This window comes from Schistocerca piceifrons, chromosome 7 (assembly GCF_021461385.2).
Source record: "Schistocerca piceifrons isolate TAMUIC-IGC-003096 chromosome 7, iqSchPice1.1, whole genome shotgun sequence".
Classification (NCBI taxonomy): Eukaryota; Metazoa; Arthropoda; class Insecta; order Orthoptera; family Acrididae; genus Schistocerca; species Schistocerca piceifrons.
The window spans coordinates 21,679,679-21,705,427 of NC_060144.1; the positions used below are offsets into that span (position 1 = coordinate 21,679,679).

The window sequence follows — 25,749 nt, forward strand, 5'->3', positions numbered from 1 at the left end:
AAAATACTACCGATTTCAGGCAATCATAAGCCCTTCTTCAGGTGGACGAGACTGCAAAAGGGAAAATGAAAAAAAGCTATAATAAGTGTATAAGAGATAAGGCTTACTGTGGGGATTCACTGCCTAAATACAAATACAGTGACGGAATATTGCTCCAGAAGTTGGACCATTACGGAATAAGGGGAGTAGCTCACAATTGGTTCACCTCTTACTTTAGCAACAGGCAGCTAAAGGTCATTATTCACAATGTTGATAACGGCTGTGATGTGGGATCTGAGAGGGGTACTGTCAAGTGGGGGGTGCCCCAGGGATCAGTGTTCCGTATTTATATAAATGATATGCCCTCTAGTATTATGGGTAACTCTAAGATATTTCTGTTTGCTGATGACACTAGCTTGGTAGTAAAGGATGTTGTGTGCAACATTGACCCTGTTTCAAGAAGTGCAGTACATGACCTCAGTTCATGGCTTGTAGAAAATAAACTAACATTAAATCACAGTAAGACTCAGTTTTTATAGTTTCTAACACACAATTCAACAAAACCTGACGTTTTAATCTCACAGAACGGGCATATGATTAGTGAAACTGAACAGTTCAAATTCCTAGGTGTTCAGATAGATAGTAAGCTGTCGTGGAAAGCCCACGTTCAGGATCTTGTTCGAAAACTTAATACTGCCATTTTCACTATTCGAACGGTATCGAAAGTGAGTGATACTTCGACACGTAAATTAGTCTACTTTGCTTATTTTCATTCACTTATGTCGTATGGTATTATGTTTTGGGGTAACTCTTCCCATTCTAAATGGATATTTTTGGCTCAGAAACGGGCGGTTCGGGTAATAAGTGGTGTGAGTTCACGAACCTTTTGTCAACCTCTGTTCACGAGTCTGGGTATTTTGACATTGGCCTCTCAATATGTATATGCCTTATTGTCGTTTCTTGTTACCAATATTAGTTTATTTCCAACAATAAGCAGCTTTCACTCGGTTAATACTCGGCAGAAATCAAACCTCCATTTGGATCGGACTTCCTAAACTCTTGTGCAAAAAGGTGTGCAGTATACTGCTGCATCAATTTTCAATAAGCTGCCATTCGAATTCAAAAATCTTAGCAGTAATCCACGCGCTTTCAAATCGAAACTGAAGAGTTTCCTCATGGGTCACTCCTTCTATTCTGTCGAGGAGTTCCTTGAAAAATTAAGCTGACTCTCATTGTATGGCTGATAGCGTTTGCTTAAACTTATGGACTGATTTTCTTTCAGGTTCATGAACATTTATTTTTATCTGTTATTACTTTTATGTTGTAAGTTCATGTACTGACACATTCCATGACCTTGGAGATTTGCTCCTCAATTTGGTCCTACGGAACTTGACATGTAAATAAAATAAAAATAAAATAATAGAATGAGATTTTCACTCTGCAGCGGAGTGTGCGCTGATATGAAACTTCCTGGCAGATTAAAACTGTGTTCCCGACCGAGACTCGAACGCGGGACCTTTGCCTTTCGCGGGCAAGCGCTCTACCAACTTTATTTTATTTTTTTTATTTTTTATTTTTTATTTTTTTTATTTGCGGGCAAGTGCTCTACCATTTTTTTTATCTAAAATGGCAAAAGAGGTATGAACTTTAACTCAATAGTCGACATTATGTATTGCAAAGACATTAGCATTTCATACTTGTTTTGACGACGCGCTGTTAAACAAAGGAACGTTGAGCCTCTGTACGAGTAATAAAATTAAATTACAGTGAAATGAACAACCTTTTTTTTTCGCTCTGTCCTTTCTTTTTTTTGGGAATGAGGGGTTTTTATTTATTTATTTTATATAATGGAAGGTAGGAGAAACAGAAACCTTTATTATTCACAAAATAAATATTGTACGTCCTGTCATATGATAACTGTCCTGGAAGGAACCTTGCTGCCGTCCTACCATGCAGCATGAAATAACAACAAAATCAAAGTGGGGCCATCTCCGGCACCCTGAAGAAAAGTATTTATAGATATGAAAACAAAATTTGAAGTACATCCATTTGCTAACTGTTCAAGCCTGTGTTTTTCATAGGTCTCATACTCGCATAGTGTTCTTAGTCGTTCACATTACTTGGTCAGTTTCACAACGAAAGCATCGCCGCTCATCTTTGCGCACCCGGCACACCCCAAGTAGATGGCGGGTCCGCAAAAACCATTACTAGGAAATTGGCATACCAATCCCTGTACTTTTGTAGCCGTAATAGTTTTGTGTGTCCATCTTGCAAGTATTGCCAGTAATCCAGGACGTTCAGTAAGTTCGTACGTGTGTCTCTATAGATGTAATGGACCGTCATACCTGTGATCCACGCCACTGCGTTCGTCTTATGACGCGGAAAATACGTTTCCTCTGGAAAAAATACTATGTCAGAAGAGACTGCTGTATAGATAGTCCGCCGCATGAACGCAATTATCTTTCTTGCGAGAGTCCAGACAGCCAATGCCTCGCCGCAGACCAGCCGATGATCGTCCGTATCCAGCATGCCGCATTGCTGACACAAGGGTGAATCTGCCAAATGTATTGCGTACTTTTTATCATTCGTAGGGTATTTTCGGTTCACGAAAATGTACCATGTTGATCTGACTGATGTAGGTAGGTGGGGGTAGTGGACCGTGCGCCACACCACGTGCCAATTAACAGCTGGATGTTTGCGTTCCAACCTATTCCGGGCGATCTGTCGAAGAAGCAGATGGTACACGTCCTTCGATAACTGAGCTACCCAAGCACGACTCACGCCCCGTCCTCGCAGCTTTACTTCTGCCAGTACCTCGTCTCCTACCTTCCAAACTTTACAGAAGCTCTCCTGCGAAGCTTGCAGAACTAGCACTCCTGAAAGAAAGGATATTGCGGAGACATGGCTTAGCCACAGCCTGGGGGATGTTTCCAGAATGAGATTTTCACTCTGCAGAGGAGTGTGCGCTGATATGAAACTTCCTGGCAGATTACAACTGTGTGCCGGACCGAGACTTGAACTCGGGACCTTTGCCTTTCGCGGGCAAGTGCTCTACCAGTTTGGAAGGTAGGAGACGAGGTGCTGGCAGAAGTAAAGCTGTGAGGACGGGGCGTGAGTCGTGCTTAGTAGAGCACTTGCCCGCGAAAGGCAAAGGTCCCGAGTTCGAGTCTCGGTCCGGCTCACAGTTTCAGTGACGGAATAAACTATCGCAACACCGAAATATACGAGTAATTAATCTAGTGTAATTGCCTAGGTATCAGATTTAAGCTATTAACGTTGAAAGATCACTGGTTAATATAAGCACAAAATAAGCCATTGAAAGTGTGAAATGGTGGTAAAGTAGTAACCGTTATAACCACGAGAATGTCGAATGTCAAGATGCAAAGATGCATGCATTGTGTTGTACAGGTCCCGGGTGTCAGTTTGTGGGATGGAGTTCCATGCCTGTTACAGTCGGTCGGTGGACGGTTAATGACACTGGAGTTGTCATCCGATGATGTCCCATATATGCTCGGTTGGAGACAGATCTGGTGATCGCGCAGGCCAAGGGAACATGTCGACACACTTATCCTGTTGGAAGACACCCCTTGGAATGCTATTCATGAATGGCAGCTCATGTCGAATCACCAGACTGAAGTACACAGTTGCAGTTAGGGTGCGTGGGATAGCCACGAGAGTCTTCCTGCTACCATACGGAATCGCACTTCAGACCACAGGTCCAGGTGTAGGTCCAGTGTGTCAAGCACGCACAAGGTTAGTTGCAGGCCCTCAACTGGTCTCTTTATAAACATAATACGGCGATCACTGGCACCGAGGCAAAACCAGAAAACACAATAGACGTTCACCCTGCCCTCCAATGAGCTCTCGTTTCACACGAATGAAGTCACAAATGGAGGTGGTTTGGGATCAGCGGAATGCTTGCGACAGGGCGTCTGGCTTGAAGATTTCCTTTAAGTAATCGGTTTGTAACAGTTCGTTGTGTCACTGTAGTGCTAACTGGTGCTTAAATCGCTGTTGCAGATGAGGTACGATGCACCGGAGCGAGACTCCGAACACGATGGTCTTCATTCTCGGTTGTGCTGCGTGGCCGTCCGGAGCCCACTCCCCTTGCCACCATACATACGTTCTTGAGACCTCTGCCGCCAGTAATCACAGACACTGTGAGTATTGCAGAAGAAACATCCAGCTTCTCGTAGCCCTATCATACGACCTCGTCAAAACTTAGTGAGATGTTGATAAAGGTGTCTTCGTCGACTTGAAGGCATTCTTAACTAACATCAAGTCACCACATCTAATCTCAAAGGTAACTAACGACCACGACCACTACAGCGTGTATTTAAAGCTAACCTTATATGCATCGTCATTGTGGCGCTACTAGTGCCATTATAATACGATTGGCGAGATATTTGAATAGACATAACCTTTCAGATGAAGAAACACGCCTACAGTTTTCGTTTATGTCGTACAACTCCTTCTTGGTGTTGCGATTTTTTTCCGTCAGTGTGTGAGGCTGATACCGTCGGATTGGTCAGAGTGAAAGCAACAGTGCCGCACCAAGCTGTCACAAAGTAACCTGAGGAAAGTGAACGGTCAAAGGAATAAAAAGACAGGGAATTACTAAGAGAACTCATCGAACAACGAAAGATCACTCACACGTGGCGAGCATGGCTGACGCACACTGCGAACACTAGGCTGCGGGCAACTGACAACCGCACGTGAAGCCAAGGCACGGATCGTTGCGGTGCTGAATCTGCTACTGTATTCATCTCTTGGTCTGCCTCTACAATTCCCCCCCCCCTCTCCACACACACACATACACACTTTCCTCCAGTACTAAATTTGTGATACCTCGATGTCTCAGAATATTTCGTATCAACCGATTCCTTCTTTTGGTCAACGAAAATTTCTTGTCTCCCCATTCTATGCAGTATTTCCTCATTAGTTATGTGATCTACCCGTCTAATCTTTAGCGTTCTTCTGTAGAACCACATTTCGAAAGATTCTATTGTCTTTTTATCTAAACTGTTTATCGTCCATGTTTTGCTTCCATGCGTGGCTACACTCCGAACAAATACTTTCAGAAAAGACTCCCTAACACTTAAATCTATATTCGATGTTAACAGATTTCTCTTCTTCAGAAATCCTTTTCCTGCCATGGCTAGTCTACATTTTATATCCCTTATACATCTACATCTACATCCATACTCCGCAAGCCACCTGACGGTGTGTGGCGGCCATTACCAGTTACTTTGCTGTTGAAATAGCAAAACTCATCTAATAATTTAAGTATCTCGTTTCCTCATCTGACACCCTTAGCATCACGTGATTTAATTTGACTACATTCCACTGTACTTGTGTTTTTTTTATGTTCATCTTATATTCTCCTTTCGAAACACCGTCCATTCCGTTCAATTGCTCTTTCAGTTTCTTCTCCCTGAACTTTAATCCCCATTCCAAACTTCTCTGTCGTTTCCTTTACTGCTTCTCATTGTACAGATAGGGGATAGGCTACAAACTTGCCTCACTCCACTCTCAACCACTGCTTCCCTTTCATGCCCCCCCGACTCTTATTACTACCGTGTGGTTCCTGTGCAAGTTGTAAATAGCCCTTCTCCCTGCATTTTGCTCCTGCTACCTTCAGAATTTCAAATAGCGTATTCCAGTCAACACTATGAAAAGCTTTCTCTAAGTCTACAAATTCTATAAAAGTAGGTTTACCTTTCCTTTACCTATCTTCTAAGATAACTCGTAGGGTCAGTATTACCTCGCTCCTACCAGTTTTTCCATTATTCTGTAAAGAATTTGTGTTAGTATCTTGCAGCCATCACTTGCTTACATGATTCGGCAATTTCTGCACCTGTCAGCAACTGCTTTCTTTCGAACTGGAATTACCACATTCTTCTTGAAGTCTGAGGCTATTTTGCATGCCTCAAGCATCTTGTACACCAAATGGAGGAGATTTATCATGGCTGGCTCTCCTAAGGTTATCAGTAATTCTGATGGAATATCGTCTACTCCCGAGGCCTTGTTTCGGGTTAGATCTTTCAGAGCTTTGTCAAATTCTTCTCGGAAGATCATATTTCCCATCTCGTCTTAATTTAAGTCCACTTCTTTTTCAATAATAGTGCTTTCAAATTCATGTCCCTTGTATAGTTCCTCTATACACTCCTTCCACCTTTCACCCTTCCCTTCTTGCCTTAGGACTGATTCACCATCTGAGTTCTTCATATTCGTACAGCTGCTTCTCTTTCCCTCAAAGGCCTCTTTAATTTTCATTTAGGACGTATCTATCTTTCATTTAGTGAAATATGCTTCTAAATCCTGACATTTGTCCTCTAGCCATTCCTGCTTAGACATTTTGCACTTCTTGTCGATCTCATTTTTTAGTCGTTATATTACCTTTCACCTGCTTCGTTTATTGCATTTTTATATTTTCTCCCTTCATCGATTAAATTAAATATCTCTTGTGTTACTCAAAGATTTCTACAAGCCCTTGTCTTTTTACCTATTTGGTCCTTTGCTGCCTTCACTATTTCGTCTCTGAAAGCTACCCATTCTCCTTCTACTGTACTCCTTTCCCCTGGTTTTGTCACTCGTTACCTAATTTTTCCTGTTAAACTCTCAACAAACTTTAGTTCTTTGAACTTATCGAGGTCCCATCTCTGTAATTTCCTACCTTTCTCCAGTTCCTGCAGTTTTAATCTGCAGTTCATAACCAATAAATTGCGATCCGAATCCACATTTGCCCATAGAAATTTAAAATCTGGTTTCTAAATCTCTGTCTAACCATTACATAATCAATCTGAATCATTCCGGTGTCTCCAGCTCTTTTACACGTATATAATCTTATTTCATGGTTCTTAAACTAAGTGTTGGCGATGATTTAATTATGCTCTATGAATAACTCCACAAGGTTTCCGTTGTTTCCTTTTCCTACTATCGAATTCCAGTCCCACATTACAATTAAATTTTCATCTCCTTTACTACCTGAATACTTTTTTTTTTGCGTCAAAGTACATTTCTTCAATCTCTTCTTCATCTGCGGAGCTAGTTGGCATGTAAACTTGTACTACTGGAGTAGGCTTGGGCCTCACGTCTGTCTTGGCTACGATAATGCGTTCAGTATACTGTTGATAGTAGCTTACCCGCATTCCTGTTTTCTTATTCATTACTAAAGTCACTCCTCCGTTACCCGAATTTGAGTTTGTAATTATAATGCTATATTCACCTGACCAGAAGTTCTGTTCTTCCTGCCACCGGCCTTTACTAATTCGAACTGTATCTAACTTAAACCTATCAGTTTCCATTTTTAAATTTTCTATCCTACCCGCCCGATTAAGGGATCTAAAATTCCACGCTCCGATCCGTTTTGTTTCTGTTTCTGCTAATAACTACAGCCTCCTGAGTAGTCCCCGCCCGGAGATCCGAATGGGGACTATTTTACCTCCGGAATATTTTACCCAAGAGGGTTAATGGCTCTGAGCACTATGCGACTTAACTTCTAAGGTCATCAGTCGCCTAGAACTTAGAACTAATTAAACCTAACTAACCTAAGGACATCACACACATCCATGCCCAAGGCAGGATTCGAACCTGCGACCGCAGCGGTCACGCGGTTCCAGACTGAAGCGCCTTTAACCGCACGGCCACACCGGCTGGCCAAGAGGGTTACATCATCATCTAACCATACAGTAGAGCTGCGTGTCCTCGGGAAAAATTACGGCTGTGGTCTCCGTTTGCTTTCAGCCGTTCCCCGTACCAGCAGAGTAAGGTCGTTGATGTTACAAGGACAGACGAGTCAATCATCCAGACTGTTGCCCCTGGAACTGCTGAAAAGGCTGCAGCTTCTCTTCGGGAATCACACATTTGTGTGGCCTCTCAACAGTTACAGTTACGGCACGGCCACTTGTATCGCTGAGGCACGCAAGCCTCCCCACCGACGGCAAGGTCCATGGTTCATTATGGGAGGGGGTGAGACGAAATTATGTACTTTCTCATTAATAGTGAGAGTGCCGAACCATCTGTTGCAAATTATGTAAGAGAGAGAATTAAGAAAATAAGATCGTTAACGTCCCGAGGTAGAGCTGTCACACACTGTAAGCACGTAAACGTCGGGACAATTGGTCTGGATACCCATTTCATCGACATTATGCGTTGACGACAACGAGAAACTCTGATGGATAAGTGAAGATATCAGTTGGCCACAGTCGACGTGTCTGAATTCTATAAAGAATGGCAGCGATGCCATTGTGGCGACGAACTGCGCTTTCTTAGCCGCCAGCAAGAACTTATTCAGACCCTCTTACAGGAATGTGCAAGAACCACATCCCAAAATAACTACCTAGTAGGAATGGAAGAGTTGCTCCTTTTTAATTAAATATTTTTGTAATTCATACATTCGTTTCAACAACAAGATTTATACTCTGTTCTGTGACAAATGTCTTGTGATTAAACTCATTTGTTGTAAGTTTTTGATTGAGTGTATTTATTTTACTGTGGTGTATGCCATCTAGCACAGTTATCTACAAACTATATTTCATTCTTGATATTTAATTATGTGATAGTGTTGCTGAAACTGTTTCCATTACAAGTGTTTGTGAAAGATATCTGCAGTAGGTATGGCAGTTGGCAACTGGAAGCAACAGTGATGAATGTGAATGCTGACTCTCTTTCCTTTCGCTATAAGGATGTGATTCTTTGATGGGAAGTAAAATGTACTTGGAACGTTACACTGACAGCAGAAATCCCCGCTACTGTACTTACATAGCATCGTCTTAATGAACCGAGGAAGGAGACACAGATGGAATATCCTGCATTTTTTCAGTGAAGTATGTGGTTTTGCACTACAGAGAATGCATGGATGTTAACTTCAGTATTGAACAGTGATTCGGATTTCGCATCCAGCCCAGTTATCGATCTGGAGGAAAGGTGAGCTGTAGTCGGGCTCCCTAGCACGGCTGCAGCTTGCTCCCACGGACGGAGCCGGCGGTGCTGCGTGCATGTCACGCGGGACTGTCCGCTTACATGACAGAGATCATAAACACCGCCGCCATGCACTCGTCCGACATTTCTCGCCGTTGTCTGAAGCCATCAGTTCACGCCATTGACAGTCAAGAGGTGGACCTTGCTTGTGTTTACGTTTTTAGATTCACATCGCTCTCTGGACGTATTGCCACAGTTTCGACGCCTTTCGATTTGCTCCAGTCTTTGTTAATGGCTAGGCGTTGACTTCGTGAAGTGAGCTGTCATTCAACCAGAGGAGCCAGATGTTCCACTAGTCCCTGCGTCATTACTAGTGCAAGAGATAGTAAACTGTGTTCTACCCACACCAGGCGGGGTAGACAATTAACCTTTCCTACTCAGAGAACGCTAGGAACCTGAACACGAGGCTTTAGCTATAGGTTCGAAGGTACTTTACGAGGGGTGTTCAATAAGCAATGCAACACTTTTTTTCTGAAAGCAGAGTGGCTTTATTCACGATTCTAGTACATTATTCCCCCTATTTTGGCTACAAAACCCTATGTTTTGAACATAATCTCCGTTCAGTGCGACAGCCTTACGCCACTTTACTGGGAGGACCTTTGTCCCCGCATAGTACCACGCTTCTGGTCGACGTCAGAGCCCACGTCTTGCTTCATCCATGACCTCCCCATCATCCCATCCCGCGTAGTGCACCCTTCATTGGGCCAAACACATGGAAGTCGGAAGGTGCGAGATCCGGGCTGTAGGGCGTGTGAGGAGGAACGGTCCAGTGAAGTTTTGTGAGCTCCTCTGGGGTGTGCAGACTTGTGTGAGGCGCGTATGAATATCTGCGACGTTCTCGTTTCCCCCCAAAAGAAGGTCAAGGACAACTCTCTGCAACACATCTCCGTTTAAGACGCCATTTTGAAGTCAACGTATAGCGGCATCACCTATCGGAACTTCATGAAACTATAGGAGCTGAACCGGGAATATTCCACATTGTCCATAACAGATTCCGCATTTTTTTCAACCAAAATAAAAAGTGTTGCAGTACTTATTGAACGCCCCCCCCCCCGGTAATTTCCACTTTCATAAAAAGACACAGTTCTAAAGAATAAAAGGTAACTACTTTAGTGTCCCTGAAGTTAACATTTCTCATTAGATATGTTCCTGTACTACTGATCCGTGAAATTTCGTATAAAGAAGGACTACCGTAAAAATATTATACCAGTTAGTTGTAGGAAAGGCAAATGGTTGTATGAGTTATTGCGAATTAACACTAAAGCGTCACAGAAGCCAGAAACACATTTTTGCTAGGGCATTAGCTGTTGCAAACAAGAGATATTTTAAAAAATAAGCAGACGATTCCCACCACTCTCAGCACAATCGCCTTTGCTTACCAACTTGAAGAGTCCTTTAGCACTCGCTCGATTCGTCACATGAGTTGTGGCAGACAGAATACTCACGTTTAGCGCGCTCAGCATCTGCACGTCCTCCTGGTACTTGTGGTACGAGTCGCAGGCCACGTCGCCGTTGTCGCCGTTCGTGCCGTACTCCGGGTGTTCGTGCAGCATGTGGTCCCAGATGTTCTCGCCCTTGCCTGCGTACAAAGCGAATCATTGTTTGACGAAGTGTAGAACATGTTTGCTCGAAACGACAAGAGCTACAAAATAGGTAATTTCTGAGAAATACCTTCCTCATCGCTCCCCCCTGAGATATAATGGTAAGAGGGACAAGTGGTTAGTCCGTCAAAAACTGAACACAGATCAGGCATGAAAATAGGAACAAGGTGTACTGAAGTGTGAAAAAGCAAAATAGAACCAGTGAATGGTCCAAGATTAACAAGTGGAACATTGCGCACATTCTAGTAGCTAGAGCGTCGTGGTTAAGTGGTTGCGGTGTTGAACTGCTATGTGGATGACCCGGTTTCGAAACTGTTTCACGCAGATTACTTTTTTCTAAATTTATTTTTTCACCAAATTATTAACTGTGCGCCCGGTCACTGAGATGTTTGTTCTCTTTCTGTCGTCTTGGCAGCTCTCATACTATACACTGTTTATAGAATATGAGCCATGTGGTAAGAATACGCTACCGTCCCAAGTCTATGTGATGAATAATGAGAGCAGGCGAGATACCACATATACGTATAGACGTTTCACAGAAATGAATGCAACAAGCAAAATGCTGTGAACTATGTTACAACAAAACAATTCAAGAGCCAAGACTTCCAATATGGAACGCAACTTCAAAAACGTTCAAAACGTGTATTTTGACGGAGCACAGAGAAACCGTGTGATTGTGAAGCTGTTGCTTTCATTTGTTGCAACTTATGTGACAAACTATTATGTGTTCATCACTTCCTTGGGAGTGATGACATCACATTCATACGAACACCTAAATCGGGCAAGGAGGCATATCTCACTCACATACTGGGCATATAAATTAGGTACGTACGTCGATAAGAGATTCCTAGCGTATGGCACACGTACTGTCACTAGTGCTATTTTACGGAGGAGAATTCGGATGACTTGTCGCCTTGTCATCAAACGTTTGTGATTCCCATTCGAAAGTCACTTCCTTACGGCTGCTAATAGAGTAGTTGTGATGAATCAGCTGTCATTATAGGTCCCTACCTTACACCTCGCTGTTGCAAACGGACGTTGCACCGCGACACACACACAAATTTGAATAAAGGGGACAGACACGACGGTTTATGGCTCTGAAAAGAGGGCGCCGGGCATTTGCTGCGGCTGCTCCGCCGCCAGTCGAGAAGCAGGCGGAAAGGAGCTTCTCGCAGACGCCCTGCGGTTGCTAAGTAGGCGGGGTCCGAGACGACACTGAAAGCAGAAGATCATAGAGGTTTCACCTTACAAACGCCGCCACCGGCCTTATTTAGCACAGAGGAATTTATGAGGAATTTGTCAAACACCAACGCGTATTTCCACAAAAAGACAGAGAAAAGTATCTTGCTGGCTGACTTGTAGATGGAGGAGGGGTCACACTTTGTTCTAGAAATTTCTACCGAACTATGTATGAGGTGAATGCAGTTAGCTGACAACTTCATGACTCGCATAGTGGGAGACATTCCAACGGGCGTGGTGATCGTCCGCAAGGAGAGTTCACGCTAACGTTTATTCTCAACTGGGCACTGCGCGGCGAGGGGATCTCTGGCAGGTGTTGGTAGGACACACTTCGCTGGGTAGCGTTTTGAGACTTTGCTAGCAAGGTGTGAGTGAACAGTCTCACCATTAGGTTCGGAAGTGCTGATTTCGCCTCTAGGAATGGCAGCATTCGTTTCTCTGGGAGCAGAGACACTAAGATGTGATTCTTCGTGAAGACTGAGGTATTACGAAGTGCTTCTTCACGACCGCACACTTGAGCTAAGTCTCTGCTCCTGGCTTATGAACAAGCAGAATTCTTGATCTGTGTCCGGCATTGCACGGAAGTGGCTTCGAAACTAGCAGTTTGTGGACGCTGTTTCGTGTCCTCTGTGCAGTCACAATATTTTTAGCTACGCAGCGCACGTTCTCGGCACCGAACAGCTCGGCGCTGGTAAACTGCTCTTCACAGCAGTGAATTCGGTGATATACGCACCACGGCCAGCAAGATAGGGAATTTTTAACAGTAGCTATATTAAGATCCAGTTGCTTGATCACAGTGCTCTTTATCGTCAGTGCCACACAGGGTGGAGGTTTCCTTTGTTTCGATGCTAAATAGTATCAACCATTTCCGTTGATTAAACAGTGAGGCGACTTCTAAGTCATACATGTTTTGCCAACCTCAAATTTAGATTAATGGCTAAGAGTTAAAGATCTATGTCTGTAGTTTTTCAATTTGAATATTTTTCTTTGAAAGTTGTTTTCATAAAAAAAAAAAAAAAAATTGTATCAGTGCCTAGTTGTTCTACTTCTCCTAGGGTTAGACTCCAAGTACTGATTCTTATTAAGTTATAGTGGAGTACTGTTACTACTTAGGTAATGACTCCACATGTTATTCTCAGTTGCAGGTTGTCAATGGCAGGGCTAATTTAATTCACCTTTTAGGCGGGACCACAGGATAGCGAATACGACTTTGACAGCGTTCGAACACACACACTCAACCGATGTAGCACTGGAAGCTTACAGCTGCTTCAGGAACCAATGTTCCTCGATAATTATGTATTGGTGGCTCAGGTATGTCCGTCAATATGTGAGCTGTCCAACACTGTGACTCATTGTCGGCGGTGAAGAGACAGACCACTTGATAGTGGAATCAGCAACAATGACGTTGGGCCATGAATGAGTGCAAGAATTTGCTCTTAACTGATGAGTCTGTCGCGCTTCGGTCAGCAGGTGGAGGAATGTAAAATTATTGGGGCCTCGTGGAAAGAGGCCAAGGTGTTAGTGGCATGGTCTTAGTCTTGGGAGCTGTGACAGTGGATACAGGAATCAGTGATATGAATATTTACATTCGTGACCATACAGCTTGCTGTGTGATATTACACTTATAGATGCTGCTATACTTTTTGCAAGAATTAGTGGTAAGACATAGGGAGATAACAAATGCTCTTGATTTTTCTTAATTATTGCTTTTTCCATAAATCATATGTACGTGTTTTTATTTTCTTAAGTCTTGCTTCCATCATCAATCCCAACATCAGAACTGCGTTTATTGATCCGAATCCAAAACTGATCGTCCTCTAACAGATCCTCAACTGTATTTTCCATTCTTCTATAACTTGGACGCTTGAGCCCTTAGGCTGATTGTGCGATAGGTCTCACAAATACGGACTATATGAAATTTATTGCAAACCGCCTGGATCCCATCGTACTTTACGTTTTGCCGAATGGCGATAGGATCTTCCAGCAGGATAACTGTCAGTGTTACATGCAGTATCGATGTTTCTCTCAACCACTCACATCTACATGCCCTCAGGGGCTCAGCATTCGTTTTCTGAGTATGGGCTTCGCGACCCCAGGGTTCATGAGCTGTAGACTGGTACGCGCTACCTGTCCTCTGCCACTGTAAGCTGTGGGCATGCTTCAGTTCTCACTGTACAGTACAGCGGTGGAATGTTGTGTGCCACAGGAAAAGAGGATCTTGGCTTGACCGCCCGGATCACGAGGATTCTAATAACCTCTGTAATAAACGTCTAAATCTCAAGGTGTGCTACGCGCCGATAAGTGGCACGCAACAGTTGTTGGTGGGCAATATCTGGGGAATCTACGGCACTTTAGTGGTATGAGGATTACGCAGGCAGGTGGGGCTCTGTCTAGGTTGACTTTTACTCCCTTACCTGCTCGTGGGGTCGAGGTGAAACCCTCGAAATTTCCTCATAGTAGACTGGGTGGACCCATGGTAGGTGCCAACAACCAGCATAACAAGAGGGCTAATGTAGCCAGTCCTCCTGACTCAGAGACTATACAGAGTTCTTCCGTATATAGTAACAGAAGGCATCCTGCTGTTCAGAATGTATTTTCGATTGCGAAGCGAAAAGAGGGCAGCAGTGACAACGTTTCGCTTTCTTATGTTCAAAAAAGTTTAGAGAATATCGCAAATACTCTGAAATTAGTCTAGCTAGTGTCTAACGGAACAGTGTTGTTTGAAACTGTTAGTTCACAACAAGTAATGAATCTATGGAAAGCTAAAAGCCTTGGGGGATATGCCTTAGAAACGGAGCCCCACAACACCTTGATCCATAGCGAAGGTGCTGCGTCACATAGAGATCTGTTTGACATTCCAAAGGAGGAACCGATGAATGAGTGGGCGCATGAACAGATCGTTGATGTGCAAAATATATGAAAATGATGTATGAGGAGCTCGTATAATCTGACTCCCTCATCGTAACACTGAACAGCACGAAACTCCCGGAGGTAGGTTTTTTTTACCTAAGCGTATGGCCCTTTGCCCCGAAACCATTGCACTGTTTTAAAAGCAAGAGCTCTGGCACACCTTAGAATGTAAGGCTGTAGCCCCTTGGTGAAAAAGAGGCAAGGCCGCCCATGATGGAGCTGGATTCTTCTCTCCGAAGTATGTAACTTGCTCTTGTGATCACCCTGCTGGAGTAGGGACTGCAGTGTGTTTCTTGAAGAAGGAAGACACAGGAGATTACAACATCGAAACGCATCCTGTATGATAAGACCAAGAAGATGTATAAGGCCATTGAGCCTCCCACATTCACTACATCTTTTTCCTTCCGCCATTAAAAAGCCTATTTCGACAGCCAACGCTTCTACACAAACAGAGGTTCCTAGTGTCAGCTCTAGTACCTGTACCTATGTTTGTCAGTGCACTTGTCAAGCTGCAGTTTTTTCAGAGCCCATAGCCCTCTCAAGAACATCAGATGCAGCCACTGTTGCCACAACGCCCAGACACACCGGTCAGCCAATGGCAGAGAATTTTACAGCGACTACTGCCAATGTCAGCCAGGATCTAGGGATTCGCCAACACCATGCGTGGTGTCACGGCAAGGCACCACACTTACTAGGTTGTAGGCTTCAAATCGGCCGCGGTCCGTCAGTACACATCGGACCCGCGAGTCACCACTTTCGACGCTAGCAGACCGAGCGCCGCCGTACGGCTGGTCTTACGAGAAAAGCTAGCGCACTGACCAGTTCTACAGCCGACTTTAATAGGAATGGTTCACTTGTTATAGCTTCAGAGATCTCATTTGCAGAGACGCTAGTTAGCATAGCCTACAGCTAAGTCAGTAACTACGACCTAGCCCGGCGCCACGTACAGTTTATGGATTGACAATTGATCTATATGTGTGAAGCAATCAGAATTGTAAAGAAGTATTCGCAGTTCAGTCTATAACTGCACTTGTAAATATTATTGTACAAAGTCAAGATCGACGTTCACCGCTGAAGCTGCATTAAAGCTAAGTATTCCTGTCTACTAACTTTCTAATCACCTAAGATGTTCCAGATAAATCCCGTCAAGTATAGTTCATTGATCCTCACGTCAACCTACGTGATCAACGCGTGCAATTAATGGCCACATCTCGTGATCAGACTAAGAGTCAAATTGCGTGACTCATCCGGGTCACCCTTTTTCCACGAGGGCCGTAGTTCCACCTCATACGTAACACCATGCAACAGTGGAGAGGGGCAAGTTGGACTTCAGATCCAACAATCCTGAATCTTACAACTGCCCGTTCTCCGTGTGGGAGCTGGAATCGACACTGTCTGAGACTCGTGATACTGCACAAGGTCACGACCAAATCCGCTAATGCAAGCTTCGACATTTACCTACACCATCAAAGAAAATCGTCCTCGAAAGTTTTCATTTGACATGGCCGACAGGTAAGTTCCCTAACTCGCGGAGAGAGTTATTTTTGACACCTCTCCTCAAACTAGGGAAGGACCACACATGTGCCACTAGTTATGAGAGTATCACTTAACGAGCTGTGTTGGAAAGACCCAAAAGTGAATGGTTAACAGTCGTTTGGCCTGGTTGTTGGATTCCGGAGATTCAGGTCCACTGTCGACAACCTGACCAACCTGGAGGCGGCTGCTGAGCAGGCTTTCCTATGCCAACATCTTTGACACCAGTAAGGCGTACGATACTATTGGAAGACATAGTATTCTAGAGCAAGTTCATCAATGAGGATTTCTTGGCCACCTACCCATCTTGATATAATCTTTTCAGTCTGAGCAGTTTTTACATTCCACGTTGGTGGAACGCTATCGAATCGTTTTGAGCAAGAGAATGGTGTCCCTCAGGGCAGTGTTTTAAGTGTTACCCGATTTGCCATAGCCATAAATAGTATCATGTCTACTTTACAGGGTCCTGTACAACGTTTATTATTTGTGGACGATTTTGCTGTTTCTGTTCCTTCTGCAGTCTTGCAACTGCTAGCCGTCAGTTGCAGCTTACAGTGCAGAGGCAAGAGGAGTGGGCTGTAAAGACAGGTTTACAGTTTTCTGCAGATAAATGTGTTGTTGTTCATTTTAATTATTCCCGTCGTATTTTTAATTTACCTGACTTTCGTGTGAAAGATACCATTCTACACTCAGCGTGGTCGCTGGGCCTCGTTTCCTACTCCGACCTATTGTGGATTTAGTGCAGTACACCTCCGAGACCTGTAAGCCAGAACACAGAAGGCACTCAATATCATAGAGTGCCTTGGCTATAGCTCTTGGCGAGCAGACAGGGCACATCTGCTCCAGTTGTATAGGGCTTTCACGTGTTTGCAACCAGACTATGGGTGCACAGTGTACGGGTCAGCAACGCCTTCCTATGCAAAGATTATTGACGCTATCCATCATGAGGAGATTAGGCTGACCACCAGTTCTTACAGGATCAGCCCCATCCATGGTCTCTGTGCAGAGGCAGGGGAGCCACCATTCACCATCCTGTGGAGGCGCCTGATAGTGCTTCAGGCATGTAGGTTCCTCATAGCTCGGACTTCACCTGTATACCGCCCTGTTCCTCGTCCACCTCTGGAACGGCTGTTCTCCAATCGTCCACGAGCAACAACGCCATTTGGGGTCCACGAGCAACATGTACTAGAGTCACTTGGTGTGCAACATGGACAACCCCAAATCCAATGTTGTAACTGCCTGCCACCACGGTTACTGCAGAGCCCCAGAGTAATTTTGGATTTCATGCAGTACATCACAAAAGTTGGGAAGGGAAAAATAGGTACAAAGAAGGTAGCTGCGAAGAAACCATGGGTAACAGAAGAAATACTTCAGTTGATTGATGAAAGGAGGAAGTCCAAACATGTTCCGGGAAAATCAGGAATACAGAAATACAAGTCGCTGAGGAATGAAATAAATAGGAAGCGCAGGGAAGCTAAGACGAAATGGCTGCAGGAAAAATGAGAAGACATCGAAAAAGATATGATTGTCGGAAGGACAGACTCAGCATACAGGAAAGTCAAAACAACCTTTGGTGACATTAAAAGCAACGGTGGTAACATTAAGAGTGCAACGGGAATTCCACTGTTAAATGCAGAGGAGAGAGCAGATAGGTGGAAAGAATACATTGAAAGCCTCTATGAGGGTGAAGATTTGTCTGATGTGATAGAAGAAGAAACAGGAGTCGATTTAGAAGAGATAGGGGATCTAGTATTAGAATCGGAATTTAAAAGAGCTTTTGAGGACTTACGGTCAAATAAGGCAGAAGGGATAGATAACATTTCATCAGAATTTCTAAAATCATTGGGGGAAGTGGCAACAAAACGACTATTCACTTTGGTGTGTAGAATATATGAGTCTGGCGACATACCATCTGACTTTCGGAAAAGCATCATCCACACAATTCCGAAGACGGCAAGAGCTGACAAGTGCGAGAATTATCGCACAATCAGCTTAACAGCTCATGCATCGAAGCTGCTTACAAGAATAATATACAGAAGAATGGAAAAGAAAATTGAGAATGCGCTAGGTGACGGTAAATTTGGCTTTAGGAAAAGTAAAGGGACGAGAGAGGCAATTATGACGTTACGGCTAATAATGGAAGCAAGGCTAAAGAAAAATCAAGGATTTGTCGACCTGGAAAAAGCGTTCGACAATATAAAATGGTGGAAGCTGTTTGAGATTCTGAAAAAAGTAGGGGTAAGCTATAGGGAGAGACGGGTCATATACAATATGTACAACAACCAAGAGGGAATAATAAGAGTGGACGATCAAGAACGAAGTGCTCGTATTAAGAAGGGTGTAAGACGAGGCTGTAGCCTTTCGCCCCTACTCTTCAATCTGTACATCGAGGAAGCAATGATGGAAATAAAAGAATGGTTCAGGAGTGGAATTAAAATACAAGATGAAAGGATATCAATGATACGATTCGCTGATGACATTGCTATCCTGAGTGAAAGTGAAGAAGAATTAAATGATCTGCTGAACGGAGTGAACAGTCTAATGAGTACGCAGTATGGTTTGAGAGTAAATCGGAGAAATACGAAGGTAACGAGAAGTAGTAGACATGAGAACAGCGAGAAACTAAACATCAGGATTGATGGTCACGAAGTCAATGAAGTTAAGGAATTCTGCTACCTAGGCAGTAAAATAACCAATGACGGACGGAGCAAGGAGGACATCAAAAGCAGACTCGCTATGGCAAAAAAGGCGTTTCTGGCCAAGAGAATCTACTAATATCAAATACCGTCCTTAATTTGAGGAAGAAATTTCTGAGGATGTACGTCTGGAGTACAGCATTGTATGGTAGTGAAACATGGACTGTGGGAAAACCGGAACAGAAGAGAATCGAAGCATTTGAGATGTGGTGCTATAGACGAATGTTGAAAATTAGGTGGACTGATAAGGTAAGGAATGAGGAGGTTCTACGCAGAATCGGAGAGGAAAGGAATATGTGGAAAACACTGATAAGGAGAAGGGACAGGATGATAGGACATCTGCTAAGACATGAGGGAATGACTTCCATGGTACTAGAGGGAGCTGTAGGGGGCAAAAACTGTAGAGGAAGACAGAGATTGGAATACAAGCAAATATTTGAGGACGTAGGTTGCGATTGCTACTCTGAGATGAAGAGGTTAGCACAGGAAAGGAATTCGTGGAGGGCCGCATCAAACCAGTCAATAGACTGATGACAAAAAAAAAAAAAAAAAAAAAACCCGGAGACATTGCACTCTTGCGTTTCTTAAAGGTTATTTTATGGCATAATAACTGAGCACCAGAACTCCACAGCTGTGTAGTTTACGGAAGGAACGAAACATACTCCGTTGGTCTGCCTGTTTCCATTATCGTGTCCTCAACATCTTGCGGGCATTGCAGCAGCTGAGACGTGCCTCAAACGCTAAATTTCTCTGAGTGCCCGTCACTCTCTACAATGCTTGTGCTCAGAAGATAAAATAGTCCATAATATTGAAGAGGTCCTCCTCCAAATACAACTGCTGGGGGAGGCGGTGTCCGTCTGATATGTATCAGGGCACACGAGTATTGTGGGGAATGAAAGGATGGATGTAACAACCAAGGAGGCAGTCGCGATAGTTATTTCAGTGTCCTATCCCTCTGCATGGTATCACTTCGCTGTTGAGGTACAGAGTCATGTGCCGCTGGGTGGGAGATTGGCTGGTAGTGACGGATCAAAAGCTGTGCCCCGTGAAGCTGACTACGCAGCTGTGGCGTACCTCTCAGCCACGAAGACGGGATGAGGTCCTCCCTACTCGTCTTCGCGCAGGCCGCAGTCCTCTGACATTTCTTCTTGCTCTGGCGACAGGGCTCTCCAGTGCATGCAGCTTGCGGCCTACAGGTCTCTGCGCATCACATTTTAGTGGACTGTGCTTTATTTTCAGACTAGAGGGCAGCGGCAGGTTTGCTGGCAGACATACCATCTCTTGTCAGTGACATTGAAACGAATGTGGTTAGAGTTTCAAAGTTCTACGATCTGTCCAGCTTCTTTCCAAACGTTTCACGGAGATGTCCGCTGATGTTTTAGCTCCTCTGTCGCTTTACTTCTGTTTTTATCTCTGCTGTAGCACCGTTCACTATTTCTCCTTTGTTTTACGACCTGTGGTGTGGAGTGATTGTGTGGCTCGACGCGAGTGACATGGGAGTGACTCAGTGCGCCAACGTTTTTAGCCCTTTTACCCATAGTCGTTTCTTTAATATTTGTTAGGGCGCTCATAAGCTGTCAGCTGAGCGCCCGTACACCCAAAAAAGCAACAAGATCAACGATACCGATACAGCTGAGCCGGAAACATACGCACTCGCTCCAGCTTGGGTTGTTATCACATGAGCTAGGTTACTATCACGTAGTCGGCTGCGGTAATGCTACTTGGTGCCACAGTACGCAGCAGTCCCATGCAGTCCATGTAGTGAGAGGATGTGACTGTACATCCACGCAATCTCTTATTATAAAATTTTTGATGTTGCTGAACAGCAGTCATACAATAGAATGAGATTTTCACTCTGCAGCGGAATGTGCGTTGATATGAAACTTCCTTGTAGATTAAAACTGTGTGCCCAATCGAGACTCGAACTCGGGACCTTTGTCTTTCGCGGGCAAGTGCTCCACCATCTGAGATACTCAAGCACAACTCGCGCCCCATCCTCACAGCTCTACTTCTGCCAGTACCACGTCTCCTACCTTCCAAACTTTACAGAAGCCCTCCTGCGATCCTTGCAGGACTAGCACTCCTGAAAGAAAGGATATTGCGGAGACATGGCTTAGCCACAGCCTCGGGGATGTTTCCAGAATGAGATTTTCACTCAGAAGTAAAGCTGTGAGGACGGGGTGTGAGTAGTGCTTGGGTAGGTCAGATGGTAGAGCACTTGCCCGTGAAATGCAAAGGTTCCGAGTTCGAGTTTCGGCCCGGCACACGGTTTTAATCTGACAGTCATAAAATAATTTTTAAATAAACACACCGCCATTTGACTGTATTGTTGTTTATTTAATTACGACCCAGCTTTTGGCCTTTCAAATTATTGGGGAAACAGAAAATGGGAAAGAGTGGAAAAGATAAACTGAACCTTTAAAAATAGATAATAACAGTGAAGAATATATCATGAACCTTGTTATTAAGTATGGAGACAGACCCTATACGTAAAGCACACATCGATCAACATAAATATGTACTGTGAGACAATTTGTCGTATGTCCAGGAAATCTGTGTATTAGAAACATTTATATAAAATTACATACATTCTGGTTTCGTTACTATAGTTTTATTCACTCATTGTTAAGTCATGTGGAAGAATACGATTTTTGTTTTCTGTTAAAAACTTGTCAGGTTGCAGTTCAGGGAAACTAGATGACAAGTACTTTAAGAAAGAAAAATCAATATTTAAGAATGAAAATTTAACTGATAAAGTGAAAATGCAGTAAGAAAGTTTACGTAATAGTATTGTGTACACATTTGTACTTTTTGTTGGATGATTAAAAGTATGCGCCGAACCGGGACTCGAACGTGGCCACTTGGCGTATTCTGGAGAAGCGCTCCACCGACGGATCTGCCCATGCGGCGCTCACAGCTTTAGTTCCGCCGGCGCCTCCCTTTCACTGTACAAACTTCATTGTTCACCTCGCAGTGGCTAAGCCGTTTCTCCGCAGCATCCTTCATATTTGGTGCGGTAGCATCGCAAGTTGTGCAGGGGAACTTAGGTGAAATTTGTAGTATAGGAGAGCACAGGCAGATGTCCCTAGTTCGAGACCCCGTCGCCCGGCACACAAATTTAATCTGCCAGAGAGTTTCAAACCAGTGTACACTTCGCTGAAGAGAGAAAATTCATTCTGCAGTTATAGGATTTGATTCCAAGCCAATTTTGTCACCTAGATTCATATTTTTCAAGACTGTGTTGTCTGACTGTGATTGTATGCCAAGTTCGTTCGTTGATGCCATCTGTTGCATGTTTCTAATCGATTATTACTAATTTGGGAAAGCGCACGCTTCTGATAACCACAATTTAGACAAGAATTCAAATGATACGGAAATAAGACACATGGGTAGGAAAGAATCTTAACTAAGGTACTTGTAGAACAAGTAGTCCGTACAAATAACCTGCGATTTGAATTCTGAGATTGCATATTACACTACTGGGCACTAAAATTGCTATACCAAGAAGAAATGCAGATGATAAACGGGTATTCTTCAGAAAGAAGAGGAATTTGTTAACATCGAGTATAGATTTAAGTGTCAGGAAGTCGTTTCTGAAAATATTTGTTTGGAGTTTAGCCGCGTATGGAAGTGAAACATGGACGATAAATAGTTTGGACAGGAAGAGAATAGAAGCTTTCGAAATGTGGTGCTACAGAAGAATGCTGAAGATTAGATGGGTAGATCACATAACTAATGAGGAGGTATTGAATAGAATTGGGGAGAAGAGGAGTTTGTGACACAACTTGACGAGAAGAAGGGACCGGTTGGTGGGACATGTTCTGAGGCATCAAGGGATCACAAATTTAGCATTGGAGGGCAGCGTGGAGGGTAAAAATCGTAGAGGGAGACCAAGAGATGAATACACTAAGCAGATTCAGAAGGATGTGGGTTGCAGTAGCTACTGGGAGATGAAGAAACTTGCACAGGATAGAGTAGCATGGAGAGCTGAATCAAACCAGTCTCAGTACTGAAGACCACAACAACAACAAACGGGTATTCATTGGACAAATATATTATACTAGAACTGACATGTGATTACATTTTCACGCAATTTGTGTGCATAGAACCTGAGAAATCAGTACCCAGAACAACCACCTCTGGCCATAATAACGGCATTGATACGCCTGGGCATTGAGTCAAACAGAGCTTGGATGGCGTGTACAGGTACAGCTGCCCATGCAGCTTCAACACGATACCACAGTTCATCAAGAGTAGTGACTGGCGTTTTGTGACGAGCCAGTTGCTCGGCCACCATTGACCAGATGTTTTCAATTGGTGAGAGATCTGGAGAATTTGCTGGCCAGGGCAGATTATCCAGAAAGGCCCATACAGGACCTGCAACATGCGGTCGTGCATTATCGTGCTGAAATGCAGGGTTTCGTAGGGATCGAATGAAGGGTAGAGCCACATATTAAATGTAACGTCCACTGTTCAAAGTGCCGTCAATGCGAACAAGAGGTGACCGAGATGCGTAACTAGTGGCACCCCATACCATAACGCCGGGTGTTACGCCAGTATGGCGATGACGGATACACGCTTCCAATGTGCGTTCACCGCGATGTCGCCAAACACGGATGCGACCATCGTGGTGCTGTAAAATAGAACATGCATTCATCCGAAGAAATGACGTTTTGCCATTCTTGCACCCAGGTTCGTCGTTGAGTACATCATCGCAGGCGGTCCTGTCTGTGATGCAGCGTCAAGGGTAACCGCAGCCATGGTCTCCGAGCTGATAGTTCATGCTGCTGCAAACGTCGTCGAACTGTTCGTGCAGATGGTTGTTCTCTTGAAAACGTCCCCATCTGTTCACTCAGGGATCGAGAAGTGGCAGCAATGTCGCGATACGATAAAACGCAATCGCGATAGGCTACAACCCGAAGTTTATCAAAGTCGGAAACGTGATGGTACGCATTTCTCCTCCTTACACGAGGCATGACAACAACGTTTCACCAGGCAACGCCGGTCAACTGCTGTTTGTGTATGAGGAATCGGTTGGTAACTTTCCTCATGTCAGCACGTTGTAGGCGTCGCCACCGGCGCCAACCTTGTGTGAATGCTCTGAAAAGCTAATCATTTGCATATCACAGCATCTTCTTCCTGTCGGTTATATTTCGCGTCTGTAGCACGTCATCTTCGTGGTGTAGCAATTTCAATGGCCAGTAGTGTATGCTGTACTTAAAGTAAGCACTGTATTTCAGAAGAAAAGTTCAGATGACGCAAATTAGTTACCATAGATACGTTGTTAGAAAATGCGCGCAATACACTTTGAACCTCTGCGAACAGAGCAGATGGTTTTGCTGGCATGAACTCACCATCCTCATTCCACGCTCCCTCGATCTGGTAGGACGCCGTGGCGGTCCCCAAAAGGAAACCTTCCGGGAACTGGTTAACAGCTGTTTGTGCCGTAGCGACACTGAGCAGGGCTGCCAACAGAATCGGCGTCAGCATTGTGTACGGACAACAATTAAACGCGGTAATTGGATTCCGTATATATACGTTCTGTGATACTTCACAATATTACTCAGCGTCTTTATGCGGTGGACAAACAAGGTTATCGCTGATTCTAATCTGGCAATAGCGATATCAAGTCGTTCTCGCTTTTGAAAAGATTTTCGGTAAGTGGTGAGGTGTGATTTGTCGATTACCAAGGACGGAAAGAGGGCAAAAACCAGTACAGCGAAGCAGGAAAAGCGCTTATAGATCGGGAAAGTGACCGTGGTCAATGCTGTTACAGATATAGATGCAAGTGCAGAATAGGATGTATATCTGAGATTTCTGCAAAGCCTTTGGTACAGTTGACTACTTAATTTTACTTTCCAAGATTTGTAAAGTAATTTCTTATGCAAATGCCACAGAAGTGTTTCTCTTCAGCCTGACCCCCTTCCTAAGTCGTGTAACTATAATTACATACAAAGTAAATATGATGACAGGCAGACTCTTTCCTTTCTACCTCAAATAATGCGCATCTTCTGACGTCTTCCAGTCACATTTCAGAGTGAACGAAAAATCAGTTTGAGAACGGCTACAGGAAAAGTAGATACGCACTCAAGCGTATTATGGGAATAGATACAGAATAAGAGGCTAAACCTCAATTATTTCCAAGCCTAAGCAATTCTGTGGCGTTGTTCAGGTCCGAAAGTTCGTAAAACCATATTATCTTTGGGCCTAAACAGTTGTAGCATCATCAACTCTGTATCCATTACAAAAATGGACACAAAAATGTACTAGTCATATATATCATATATAAGGAGGTTAAAAATTCCGCTCCAGAGACGCACAAGTACTGCCTAATGGCACGTAGACAATGGATATAACTGCAACCTAAAAGGGTTTGAAGTCCGCAGTTTCGAGACATTTAAAATTTCTTCGAGTGAACTTTGTACTCCGTTTCGTTAATGACTGACAAGTCTTTCCTTATGAGTGTAATCTTATCTATTTCTGTCTTCTGATGTGGCGCTCTCAATGTGCGTTAGATTTCGGTACCTTAACAAGATGAGGTCTTTGTGTCACGTATCTGCCACTTCTCAGAGATTCTAGACATTTGGCTCATGCGTAGGAAAACTCTTCACCGAGCAAACCTTAAAAAATTTACATACTTATACTACTGGCCATTAAAATTGCTACACCAAGAAGAAATCCAGATGATAAACGGGTATTCATTGGACAAATATATTATACTAGAACCGACATGTGATTACATTTTCACGCAATTTGGGTGCATAGATCCTCAGAAATCAGTACCCCGAACAACCACCTCTGGCCGTAAC

General features: G+C 43.9%; 1 protein-coding gene across 1 annotated transcript in view; it reads right to left on the bottom strand.

Annotated features, from left to right (window-relative positions):
* LOC124805392 (myrosinase 1-like) overlaps window positions 1–24,430 on the bottom strand; it is a 246,463-nt gene extending 222,033 nt beyond the window's left edge. The window contains exons 1-2 of the mRNA XM_047265954.1: window positions 24,295–24,430; window positions 10,407–10,540 (exon numbers count right to left, since the gene is read on the bottom strand). Coding sequence (XP_047121910.1) covers window positions 10,407–10,540; window positions 24,295–24,430 — 270 coding nt within the window. The remainder of the gene's footprint in view (window positions 1–10,406; window positions 10,541–24,294) is intronic.
* Window positions 24,431–25,749: the final 1,319 nt, after the last annotated feature.